Source organism: Verticillium nonalfalfae, assembly GCF_003724135.2.
Source record: "Verticillium nonalfalfae strain VnAa140/NRRL 66861 chromosome Unknown scaffold_72, whole genome shotgun sequence".
Taxonomy (NCBI): Eukaryota; Fungi; Ascomycota; class Sordariomycetes; order Glomerellales; family Plectosphaerellaceae; genus Verticillium; species Verticillium nonalfalfae.
In genome coordinates this window covers 18,533-31,445 of record NW_021167297.1, presented here as the reverse complement: position 1 = coordinate 31,445, position 12,913 = coordinate 18,533, and the positions used below count along the sequence as shown (strand labels likewise).

At 56.2% G+C, this 12,913-nt stretch overlaps 3 protein-coding genes across 3 annotated transcripts; 2 read left to right on the top strand and 1 right to left on the bottom strand.

Moving 5' to 3' along the window:
* Positions 1-1,787: 1,787 nt before the first annotated feature.
* Positions 1,788-3,805, top strand: D7B24_008279 (uncharacterized protein; the record flags this gene model as incomplete). Its single annotated transcript, XM_028642369.1, has 5 exons — positions 1,788-1,931; positions 1,985-2,168; positions 2,222-2,692; positions 2,770-3,006; positions 3,060-3,805. The coding sequence occupies 5 exons, from the start codon at positions 1,788-1,790 to the stop codon at positions 3,803-3,805; spliced, it is 1,782 nt and encodes a 593-aa protein (XP_028493815.1).
* A 3,985-nt stretch (positions 3,806-7,790) lies between these two features.
* Positions 7,791-9,010, bottom strand: CBF1 (basic helix-loop-helix protein; the record flags this gene model as incomplete). Its single annotated transcript, XM_028642368.1, has 2 exons — positions 7,791-8,122; positions 8,182-9,010. 2 exons carry the CDS (start codon positions 9,008-9,010, stop codon positions 7,791-7,793), a joined length of 1,161 nt encoding a protein of 386 aa, XP_028493814.1.
* Positions 9,011-10,401: 1,391 nt separating this feature from the next.
* On the top strand, positions 10,402-12,759 carry FYV10 (GID complex subunit containing RING finger motif; the record flags this gene model as incomplete). The annotated part of the gene is made up of 4 exons (XM_028642367.1): positions 10,402-10,470; positions 11,042-11,254; positions 11,324-11,863; positions 11,935-12,759. The coding sequence occupies 4 exons, from the start codon at positions 10,402-10,404 to the stop codon at positions 12,757-12,759; spliced, it is 1,647 nt and encodes a 548-aa protein (XP_028493813.1).
* Between the last annotated feature and the right edge of the window lie 154 nt (positions 12,760-12,913).

The following is a 12,913-nucleotide window of genomic DNA, read 5'->3' as shown; positions in this document are numbered from 1 at the left end:
AAGCAGACGCCTGCAGCGGTTTGTGGTGGGCAATCTAGGCGCAGTCTTCCACCTGGTTGGAACCCGAGGCACGGTATTGGACGGACTTGGGGAGCTGCTTCTGGACCCCCTCACCCCCTCTCCACATCCTATCAACACGCCAGACCAGGGTGCTTCTGCATGCCTACCGCCCTTGTCATCTATCACAAAAGGCAGGGAGCAGGTACCTCGAGTATGGATACCTCCCAGTCGAGCCAGTTGACCATTCCCTCTCTACCGAGTTCAAGAGGACCCTATCCTTCTCCACTGGCATCGGGTTCGTGTCAGGAAATCTTGTCGCCATCTTCCTCCCCTCCAACCGTCGCTGCGTGAGATCTCCTTCATCCGTTCGCATACCGCAGCTCGTGGCGCATGAGTGCAGAGAGGTGTTACATCGGTCTCGTCGGAGGTATCGTTGCTCACCCACCTCCTCTTGATTGCCCTTCTCGACAGGAAGCCATCCACCTATCCGTCCTCGCATCGAATCTTGTCTCCAGCAGCTTGCCCGTGTCTTGAGCAGACACTGTCCGTCTACGGGAGACTGCGTCTGGGCCCCCCCTCCTCCTTCGTCAGCTGCGTCTGCTCGTTGGCTCATCGAGTCACGTCGATCGCCCAATCGTGCTCTGAATCGTCTCGGTTTGCTATTCCATCGCAAGCATCTCCCCTGCGGCTCCCTCTGTACCAAGGTTGGTCTCTGCCGCTGACGTGTGGAGATCGATAGCACTGGCACTGGATCAAGTCACTCTGCCCCAAGCCTCAAACAACCGACATATTGTCATACCTGGCTGGTCGTCCACTCACCTCGCCTCGATCTTCACCTCACCATCGCCTTCATCCTAGATCAGCCTTCACCACGCCGACACAGGACCCTTTCTAGCCAAAGCCACTAAGACAGGACGTGAACCAGTGGAGAGCTCATCCCCCCGATGTCTCAGACCACACTGCACGCCAACAGGACTGTAAAGCCTTGCTCAACAACACTTCTCTGCCGCCCAGTCTGATCAGTCACCTTGGAACTCTGCTCTCGAACGCCCCATTGCTAGTCGAAATCCAAGCTCCTGTCACCTCTGACAGCTAGAGACTGTGCTTCTTTGTCCATCACCACCGGACAAAAAGCCCTTGCAACAGCCTCTGCCAGCAATTTGGCCTTTCGGCTGGGCGCTGCGTTTGCACATCAGCTCTCCTTTTCAAGGCCCCCGGTCCTTCCAACGCGGGCTCCCGTCCGGCAACTTCACTCCCGCGTCAACAGTCACATCGCAACTTCTGTCAGCACTCTTCTTTACGGAACCGCGGCCACAAAGTCCACAGGAGCGGTCTGATAATTAACTGACAGCTCGCCATCCTTCTGACGCAGCTCTTTCTTTCTATCTTCTGCACACGCTTGTCATCGGACTACATAAACGCGAACTTCATTAACGCAGTACTTGCGACAGCAGCTCTTTCTCGCACAAGCCGTATTCCGCCTAACTTGAGCACCTGGTGTCACATCGGCCTCTGATTCACACCGCCGGGCCTCAACCGACATCCGACTGCAGCGGGAGCGCAGTAAGCCAATCCATGCTCTGGTTCTTTCCTCACAGATTAGCACTTTTGTCTGACTCGACCTAGTCATACGTCGTATCCAAGTCGCCTCTGGCTCAGCTCCGCCAACAGATACGACAGAGTGCATACTTGCTCCGCTTGCTGTTCCTTAAAGGCAGATCGAACAACGACCCTCTCGTTACAGAGTGACCCGGAGCGGAGTCGCCTGAACTCACTTCGCTGTCATCATGGTCAATGTGCGGGGTGACTGGTCAAGAGAGGCCTTCCCCCGACATCAGCCACAATGGCACCAGCACCAAGACCGGAGTGTTGAGACGACATATGATGAAGGGCGTTATCACGAACTAAATGATACGCGTCGGCCACCTCTTGTGAGATTGAACAGGCAACAAACACTGGACCGTTCTGACTTCGTTTACTCCAGGACATTGAGAAGGCTCTGCGAGAACACTGCAACATTCCTGCGCGGCACTACTTTGTGGCTGCCATACTCGACGATGGTTCCACGCAAACATTCTCCGGCCCAGGTCGAAACCACCCAAGCTCTGCCAGTTCATTCTTCGACATGGATCGTTTTCGACAGCAAGTGAGGAGAGCAGACGCGGGCGGTACGTCTTTGTTAACATGCAACCCTTCGGCCACGCGTACTTACACATCACAGCCATTGGCCCCATGCACGATGATCCTGAACTGAGCTATGCCAGTGAACAGTACAGGCAGCAAGCGCCATTAGGATATGGATCCAGCGCACCAGAGAGACGTCGACAGGGCAGCGAGGTATTCGGTTCTGACGATTTTTCTCAACCGCGAAAGAGGGCTAGGGCGTACCGGAGACCCATCGATGACGATAGCGACATTCCGTCTGTGACGATGGGCCCTGTGACAAAGGGGCTAAAAATAGGCGACACCGATGAGGTGAGGAAGTTCTACGACCAGCGATTCAGGAACTGCCAACAGACAGCCTGTAAGCTCATCGCCAAAGCTTGGGTCAAAGTAGTCGAGCCCAAGAAACAGACAAACCACCCTTACACTGGACAAGAGGAGAAGGCACCGGACTGGTGGCCGAAACCCTGGGGCACGACGAAGGAAGAAAAGGTTCGGCACAAAGAGCCTGATCATCTTTACAAAAGAGGTATATGGCTCACAACAGCCTCCCCGTGAACCCCCCCCCCCCCCTCAAAAAAAGTCTGCCTATTAACGCCCGTACAGAACGTGTTTACCTGTTGTGCCACATTCTTCGAATGATAGTGGAGCCCAACGAAAAACAGCACCCATCTATCCAGAAGATGAATCTTACGGTCGAAAAACTCAAGGAAGCGACAGAGGAAGCCTTGTCCATGTTTTTCTCTGCCAAGGAGAATCAGAAGAACGCCAAGAAGAAGCCGTATCTGGATGAGATTTTTAAGGTTGCGCTCAGCGAACAGCGGTACAAGCATGGAGAGATAGGTATTTCACCCTCCGACCATGGCCGCAGTGATGATGCACGCTAACCGATCAAGATGCGGATACACAGGTCTTCGTCATGGCCGAAGAGCGATTTCCAGGGGCTGGCATGTCGGAACACGATGACAGTGCTCCCGTCAAGGATGAGTGCGAACCTCAGTCGGCTTCCAGCACGTCGCCTTCCAAATCCACTGCGACCCATGACACCCTTATGCACGGTTCAAGTCACGACCACAGCCCTGCCGGGGGCCTTCAGGGCAGCTCGTACATGGATGGTCTGCCTCCTCGCGGAGGTGCGCCGTATACGCAGCAGCTGCTTCAGCCCAGCATGCACGCGGACCAGCACTTTGTCGATAGCGAAAGACTTCATTCGTCAAGCGGTATACCGATGCATGATATCGGCCCTGGCCCTCAAGATGGCCACCGCAGGGCTTCGCTCTACACTTCACCTACCGAATATGCCAACCCACAGTCTGCGGGCATCTACAATCAGTCGTGGCAGCCAGGGACAACAGCGCCTGGCCCGGCCTCTATCTACCCATTTTCGTCGACGCCTACTCCGCCCAGCCAATTCAACAATCATGCTGGCGTGCCACTCGCCCAAACTCCTTTCATTGCAGCACAATACGACGGCCTCTCGCGGGGAAACTTTGAACAGGGTGGTATGTTCCCATCCGGAACAACTGCAAACCAGGGCCATGTACAAGGCTCTCAGGGTTTCCCCACGTACACACTAGGCCATGATGGACGGTCCATGTCCAATGCCGGCGTCAAGTCTGACACGCTGCCTCGGCTCCAATAATTTCGGTCCTTCTAGTCAGGTTTTCATCACCAGGAGGGACGGCAAAAAGCATAAATTCCGGCGGGGCTTCTGATTCCTCAACACCAGTAAATACCAGGCGCAGGGTTATCCTACATATCATGGCGATCAAGATTGTGCGTTCTGAACTTTGTTGTTTCCTCCTGTTTGGAAGGTTGGGCGAACCCGTGGGTTGGGGCGATTCTGTCTGCCGTGCGAAGGTTCGCACTTGGGCGGGCCGACGGCACGTCACATTTGGCTATGCGATACGAGCGTCTTAGTTGCGTTTGGTTTTTGTTTGGTAACCGGTTTTGCTTTTGTTTGTTTAGTTGGTCCTCCACAGAACGGGCGCCCATATCAAGCAAGGGAGCGGAGGAAAGGGAACGAGAGGGATTAATGATTTGTGAGTTTCTTCCATTGCTCTGTCTATCTCGGAGGGGGGGGGGGGGGGAGCGTGACGCGAGCCAGAAGGAGGCGTAGCAGCACGTATAATCGGCTGTATGGCTTATGTTTTGAGGTACTCATTTGCAGGAAGACTCCGGCGGAACGGACAGGACGTTGGATGTGTCGGTTCATTGCTTGATGAATTGATGACTGCCATGGGCACGATGGGCTGGCTGGGGCGGCCACCAAGGCCCTTCCCAAATGACAAGGCTTGTTTGTGTTGAGCCACGATTTCCGCGACTACAGTGTGACCAGGATACTTGCAAAGCGCGCCGGCTGGCGTTCCGACCAATATTACGAAGAATGACAGGTTCCATTGAGAGCAACTCCATGGCAGCCGGGCCACCTGCGACCAAGACCAACATGACGTGACGTGACGTTCGTGACGAGCCAAGTAGCAAGCAAGCAAGCAAAGCAGCAACAGAACCATTACGTCAGGTCCCTCCCATGATGGCCACGCCTAGACGCATCTCTGGATCACTCAACCGCAGGTCGTGGGATCGAGACAACTCCACTTCATCGCCAGACACTAGACACGCGACGACCGGAAAAGAGCGAGATTTGATACATCGCATATCAGAAATGCCATCTGGCCCGGGCTATGGCTCCCGCGCGACACGCCATCACGTTTTTGATCCTAGGGGCACGGCAGAGCAGGAAAAGGCGCGATGGTACACACCCAGCGGAAGGAGCCGCGCTTGACCCACGCCCCTCCCTTCAAAACCTTGTCGATGGGGATGATCGGGTGGATGTGCGCAGGGCGAGAAGGGAGAGAAGGGGGGGGGGCGGACACCGAAGCATCGCCCATGGTGTTTGTTCCTCTGTACCCCGCCCAAACCGTGGTACTGTAAGGGAAATAGGGCAGCAGACCCCACCTAGCGCGGGCTGATCCCGGTCACCGGTCCGACCGGTGAGAGAGTGGATACCCCCCTTTCCCCGGGAGCAGCCGCGGGCCAGGGTTCGTTTGCCTGGACCGGACTTTTTCTTTGGGCCTGAGTCTTGAATTCTCCTCAACCTTCTCTCCGATCTCAACCAGGATTTTTTTATCCCCCCCCCCCTCCCCTCCTCTGGTGTTTTAGACTTTGGCGTCCCCGGTTTTTGGAGGGAGGGGGGGGTGTCATTCTTCTTCGGGAGCAAAACTTGAGAATTGACAGAAAGCTGGCTGGAGTAACACCCCCCTCCCTTTCAGATCACATCGCGCACACCCATCATTCCCGTTCCCATTCTTTGGGGGAGGGGGGGGGGGGGGACGCCCCACGATTCCCTTGATTAGCTAGATCTTGGGTTCCCGTCATGCTGGTGGAGATATCTGGGAATCGTGTCAAGCCAGCAAGGGTGGGTTGCAGTTGATCTTCTGGTCAGATTGGCGCTTCCTTCCGGCTGGAGGCTCTGACTGCCGAGGGAAGAGAGGGGGTTCCAGGTTCAGATCTTGGGGAGAGTGAGAAAAAGGCTGAGCGAGGGCTTGAGGATGATACTACCAAGGCCATGTGACAATGTAAATTATGCTAGAGCCTGGTGACCGGGGTCCCATTGCGTTGTGGATAAACTCCAAGTTCTGTCTTGGGCGTCGCGAACGCGGGAAAAGAAACGAGCGATTCTTCAGCCATGGGCCTAGGCCATGGGTTTGAGTCTGGGGGCGTCTGTTGTTTGACGACCATCGTCGGCGCACGCGGCCAGGCTGCACCGCAAAGCCTTGCCAGGGCTCCTTAAGGCGAGGCAAGTAAATAGCAGGCTGGCCTTGCTCGTGCCTCTCATCTTTCATTTGTGTGCCTTTTTGTCTCTTTTTTCTGTTTGCTTGTCGAATGAGAGTCATGCCAACAACCCGACTGATCACATCTCGCCTGTTTGCGTGTGAGCCCCGTCAAACCTACAGAGGGGAGTCTGCAGCAAGCTGGTCGCGCCAACACGACTCAGAGCCCTCAGATCCATGTCAATAGCTCGCACCCACATCGCCCGCCCCCCCTTATAGTCGGTTGGGGAACATGAAAAAGAGCTGATGCAGTCGACATATGAAACGGAAGTACACAGTTCGAAAGAAGACACCTGCAGAGTGGGGGTGTTCCGTTCCAGCTACCAGGTCGACCTTGGTTTCCTCCCCCCGTAAAACCACCGTGGCCAGGTTGCCTTGCAGACCAAACATACTCTGCACCGCAAGCACGCAAGCACGCAAGCACGGCACAAAACGAGACAAGGCAGACGGAGCAGAATTTCGATCGGCTGCAGCCTCTGCATGCGGGACCATGCATATACATACACAAGCCTGCTCTACCCCCTTGCTACGGTGGATGCCGCGCTGATCCTGCACTGTTCGTGGGCTGTGTTGCGAGAAGCGGGTGGTGGCGGAAAGGAGGAGAGAGAGAAAGAAACTAACAAAGAAAGAAAGAAAAACCAAGTTGCATCGCGTGTTGCGGATACTGGCCCCCTCCATGCAAGCAGCGTGCCGTCTCATCCGCGCATGCCGTTCTCCGCCTCCGGCCATGGGGTGGCGGGGAATCAGTTTGCACAGTTTGTGCTGTAAGGTGTCGATAGTCTCCGGTACACAGCGTCTCCGGTGGACAAACGGAGCTAAACGCGGCGATTGGGCCGTCACATATATAGGAGCCATGCCGCCCGCCCGCCGGATGACACCGTGCCCGGACTGCTGGCTGGGTAGCGAGGAGGCGGCCTCAGGAGAGGCAGAACCTTGCCTGAGAAAGCCGCACCATGTTTCCACCTTGTTTTCTTCTTCTGCTTGTTGCATGCTGTAGCTTGACATAGGTTCAAAGTCACACAGGGGATGCCTTGGCTGATATCTTGACCAGAGAAATCCAGACCAGAGGGAACATATCGAAACTGTCAGGCCATTGGCTTGAGCCATTTGAACGACGTGTCTCTTTTGGCACTTTGGCATTGCAGAAAAAAAAAAAAGGAGCCCCTCGAGAAGGGGGGAAGCATCCTATCAGACAGAATACTCCGACACAGTACACGCGCGCTGATGAAATTCCTGGTGCGCTGATGAAATTCCTGGTGCGCTTCAGAACCCCTCGTCCAGCCTCCCTGCCTGCCTGCCTGCCTGCCTTGTCCTTCCTGAATTAGTGACGACCACTGCTCCGACTACCGGCAGTGCTCGCTGAACGCCGAATGCTTATACCAACGCCGATGGAAAAGAAAAGTAGATAATTCCGGACGATGCCTTCCTATTCAAGGAAGGCGCCGTATTCGCACACGCTCCAAGTCATCAACACAGCCACATTCGTCTCGAGATAGATCATCTCCACTGTAGGGAAAGGAAGGCTAAAAGTCAGCCCCGCCACGTCCGTGGGCCAACTGACGACTGGTAGGCTTCACGGCACAGGGAAGCTGCCTAGGCTACGTATGATCCGAACACAACATGTCTGAGGTTGACCTCTTTGTGTAGCCATGTCCGCTAAAACCGCTGTGTGGCGACTTATACAAGCCATGCAGACCACAAGGGAAGTGCGGACGACTCGGGAGCCTCGGACGTCTCCTGCTGCGTGCTCGGCGGGGAAGATGAGGAATGCCGAGGTTGGTGAGAACGGACATTCTAGATCGCTGCCGGCGCCTCGTCCTTGTTTTGCTGAGGCAGCGAGAGGCCGGCGTTTTGAGCCACGCGTTTCCAGGTCTCGAGCTCCTTGTAGAGACGTTCACATTCTTGCTTGAGCTTGTCGTTGGATGTGCTCAGCTCGGCGATAGCTTGCTCGGTAAGCAGCTTCTCCAGAGTCCACTTCTCCAAGTTCTGAGACTCGTTCTCCTTCAGGAGGTTGATGAATGTGACGGCGCGCTGGAGGATTGATCCCTTGTTCTTCTCACAGTTGGGCACAATCTTGGCCAGTTCGTTGATGCCTTCGTTAATCGTCTCCCGGCGGCGACGTTCCACTGTAGTCTCGTTAACATGATGATCCATGTAAGCCGGCCTGGAGAACAAAAAGACTTACCCTCTTTGTGATTGTCCTTGCGCTGCTTGTGCCACTCGTCAGACCCAACATCGGGCTTCGACTTGGGAGGGGCGCCTGCAGAGCCGGTCGAGTACCGGTGCTGGGCGGGCTGCGATTGAGGTGGTGGTTGCTCATGCTGCTGTTGTTGTTGCTGGTGCTGCTCGAGGTGCTGGTGCTGCTGATGCTGCGGGTCCATGTGCGGGTGTTGGTCGAGATGATGCTGCTGGTGCTGATCATGCTGATGAGGGTCGTGCTGGTGTTGATCATGCTGCGGCATCTGCTGATGCTGATCGTGACCCAATTGTTGCTGCTGATCGTTTGGAGGCGACAGATCATGAGGACTCCCAGACGATGGCAGGCCGGCCAGAGCATTATCGATTATGGTATCATGCTGGGTCATGTTGGGGTCGAAGGCCGAGTCAGGGACATGATTGCCATCATTGACGCCTTGCGAGGCGAACTGGGCCTCGGTGGTCTGCGGTACGTGAATGCTGGGATACATGGAGCCGAGAGCGGCGGCGGCAGTGCTCGAGGCGTTGGCAGGGTCAGCGGCTTCTGAATGCTCAGCGGCGGTGGCCTGTTGAAGAGCATTCAGGTCGGCCACGTTTACGCCATTAGCAACGGCCGCGGCCGCGGCCTCGACAGCATGCTCAATGAAGGCAGCCGTGTCGGCATCGGCAGCCGACATGATGGCTGAAGGGGCATTGGTGGTGGCGGTTTTCTTGGCACGCCCGGGGCTTTCCTGCTCAGAAATGCTTCGCTTGCGCTTAATGGTGGGCGAAGCGACTGGCGACTGAAGCGCCGAGAGGTCGGGGTGATCGTCAGCCATGTCGAGGCTTACGTCGAAGCTGTCGTGCGACGTGATGGGGGCCGTTGCGACGATGTGTGAGAGACCAGGTATAATAACCCGGATCTCGTCAGGTACGGTGGGGTGTATTTGTTGGTTAAAGGTGGGCAAGGGAGTGCCGTGTCTTAGACAGGCTGAAATACAATCTTCAGGTGCGCTGTCTGGTGTCGCTGCCAATGTGAATTAGTACGATGAAGGTTTGGTGAGGTAGCAATGTGCAGGCGAAGTGCCCATGTCGCCATATACGCTTGTAGGTAGGCGACGGTTGAATGCACAGCGGAATGATGACCAGCAGCCAAGTAGCGGTACGTCCGCCAATGAAGGCACATATGAGCGACGATGAGTATCAATCAATTGCAAAATGCACAATGTTGCGCGACAAGACGCATCGTGTAGACAACGGAAGACATGAATGCTGTTCAAACACGTCCATGTGAGGTGATAATCAATGCTGCCATGGCTCGTCCGTTGTTGGGAGGCGCGACGGTGGGTCGTTGCCATGATGGTGCTGCCTGGCAGTGGCTCATGCGACCGTGAGGTCTAGGGAGAGCCATGGATGATACTGCAATCAAAGGGAGTGCGACTTCGCAGCGACGATCAAAAGGCGAGTCACGATTTGTCGTCGCGAGCAGATCGAAAGAATGCATGTACACATGGCCATACGATGAAGTGTTGATGAAGTGCGTGATGAAGAAATGACACGGGAGGTTCGGAAAGCGCGTAGCGGCAAAGGGCGAAGAAAAATAGGACGGGTGAAAACAGTAGGTGAATCGAATTGAAATGCCAAACCGCGGCGATTTCTCGTAGTGCGCGATAGACGAATGCAAGGGCCGCACAGGGTGACGGTGATGAGTGACGAAGATGAGAAGCCGACATACCTCTCAGATCATGTGCCTGGAGCGGCCAGTGGACGGGCGACAGTGCTAGGCGGGTTGCACGTGAGGAGGAGTGACTGCTGTGATCTCGTGATATCGCGCTGCGCGTGTCGCGCGGTGGGCGGGGGCAATAGACGATGGGCGGGTTGGGGAGTGGTCCAAGTGCTTTGACGGGCCAAAATGGTGGTGCAGGAGAAAAAAAAAAGTTGAAGAACAAGTGAATATCAAGCGTCGAAGATAGGTTTTCAATGTTGAGCTGACGAGAACCCTTAGAATATGGCCTTGTTCTTGATGGCTGTCGCGTCTCTTCACGTCTGGTCAAGGGGGGGGGGGGGGCGGCGATGGGATCCGGCTGCGTACTGGAGGTGCAAGTGGTCAAGGTCACGGGGTGAGGACCGAACACGTGCAAAAGTGGGTGAGGCTGGCCATAAATATTGCTGAAAGGTGCAATCCCGGTCGCCGCCTGAGGCCAACACACCACCAGGTGCCAACCGACCAATGAGCGAGCCATCTGGAGCACACCTGGGCTCAGCAGCTGCACCCTGGCTGCTTCCGCCAGCCTGCCCCGTTCCAATGAACTGCGACGGACGAGGGTTGCCTTGTCTTATCATCTCCTTATCGAAAACGCAGGTAGGCGGGGCTAGACCAGTCTTCGTGCGAGCCCGAGCACACCGAGCCTCACCGGTCATCACCTGATCATTGTACTGGATGCACCCTCGGAATCACTTGACTAGGCTCGAGTGAGACAGGGCGAGGCTGCTGGATGTTGCCATTCGCGTAAGCATGCAACAGGCTGTCGCCCGTGGAGTTCCGATTGATCAGCCGTGCGCCTCTTGGCCACAGGTGTGGCTAGAAGTGGCACGTATTGCCGCGGGCAGGCTCTCTGGGCAACAGGTTCCAGGCATTGATCCACGACAGAATGAGTGTGTGTTTTTGCCGGCTTTCGCGTGACGCATGCTGTATTTCGCATGGCCCAGGGAAGCATAGGACGTCAAGTAGATAGATTCGAAGTGGAAACATGGGCATATCTGCATGGACGCCTACCTCAGGCATTGGGGTCAAGGACCGGCCGAGGAGAGTCCCACTTTTCCCGGCCTGCATCACGTCAATGGTCCGATGTCACTGACTGTAGCTCCAGCCACAAGCACCCAGAGCTCTCCATGAGCCTCCTTCTACCGAGACCTCGACCCCTCCACCTTCTACATCCGACCCAACCGACGTCTGGCCACTGGGAAATCCCATCCAAGCTGCCGCAAGCCCGTACACCACTTCCCAGTGTCGACCTCAAGCTGTGGCAGCCATGGGCGACCACCAGCACTCCACCATCAAACACCAGGACCATGTCCTCCTTGTATGATTCCTCACTCCATGCCAGCACCTCGCGAGCACAGGAAATCCCAGCTAACTCTGTCACTCTCAGGACCAACCCCTTCTCCGCCTGCCGTACGAACTCTTACGAAACAATTTTCGGGCAGCTCACTTCACCGTCGAGAAGGAGAGCACTTCCATCAAGGCCCTCCTCAAAGACACGGCCACCGCTTCGGTCAACGGGCGGGCCTCGCCCGACCAGGTCTTGCAGAATCTCGACGCCATGATCGCCAAGATGCGGGGCGTGAAGCGCAAACTCACGACCTACGCCGACGAGGAGGCCCGCCTCTATCATCAGACCGATGCCCGCATCGCCCATCTAGGCGAGCTCTACGGCATGCACAGCTTTGACGATGTCAAGTACGAGACCTGGAGCCGTAAGAGGCTCGACCGCCTCCTGGTTGACTACCTTTTGCGGCAAGGCTATAACGACAGCGCCCATGCGCTGACTGCAGAGAAGAATATGGAGGATCTCGTCGACGTCCAGACGTTTGTCTCGATGAGCAAGATCCAGGAGTCATTACGTCGGGGCAGCGTTGCCGAAGCGCTTGCTTGGTGCCAAGACAACAAGAAGGAGCTGCGCAAGAAAGATGTATGTGTTTTCCTCTATCTGAGATCGCCATTTGAGTGTGTCGCCGTCATACTGACAAGTTCCCCTCACAGAGCAGTCTCGAATTTATGCTTCGCTTCCAGCAATACGTCGAGCTCCTCCGCAGCCACAAGTACCTCGAGGCCATCGCCCACTCCAAAAAATACATCGTCCCCTACAAGTCTGTCTATCCGGACCAGTGCCGCAAGGCCTTTGGACTCCTCGCCTACTCCAACGCCGACGCGGCCGCCAACACAACCTACGCCACCCTCTACAGCCCCAACCGCTGGACCAACCTCGTCGACATATTCACCAACAACCACAACGAGCTGCTCGCCCTGCCCCGCCTGCCCCTTCTCCACATCGCCCTCTCCTCCGGCCTCTCCGCCCTCAAGACACCCGCCTGCCATTCCTCCAGCGCCGTCGCCTCCTTCACGACCACGGTACTCTTCTCCCCGGAACAATACCTCGAGACCAACGCCGGCATCTCGCAGTCCTCGTCCAACGAAGCCCAGCGCTGGCGCCAGCCACAGCAGCAACAAGACCACGACATGCACTCGGAGCCCTCCGGCGACGGCGCCCGCTCCCAGAATCCTCACCACCACCACCACCATCACCAACAACAGGCCCGTCCAGCCGCCATCTCGAGCCCCGCCGCGTCCTGCCCCATCTGCTCCACCGAGCTCAACGACCTCGCGCGCAACGTCCCGTACGCCCACCACACCAAGAGTCACGTCGACACGGACCTCCTGCTGCTGCCGAACGGCAACGCCTTTGGCAAGGACCGCCTCGAGGACTATGCGCGCAAGTCCGGGCTCGAGCCCGAGGTTGAGGTCAAGGACCTCAAGACGGGGGCGACGTATCATGCCGAGGAGCTGAAGAAGGTGTACATTACGTGATGTGGGATCGGGGAGGATGAAATGGAGCGTATCATTATGGGACATGGCGTACTTTGTTTTTTCGAGTGTGTTCAGGAAAGGTGTTACGGAAGGCGTTTTTTTTTTTTCATTAGCGGGATGTGAGGTTGCGTCGCCAGACGACCATTCTGTATTC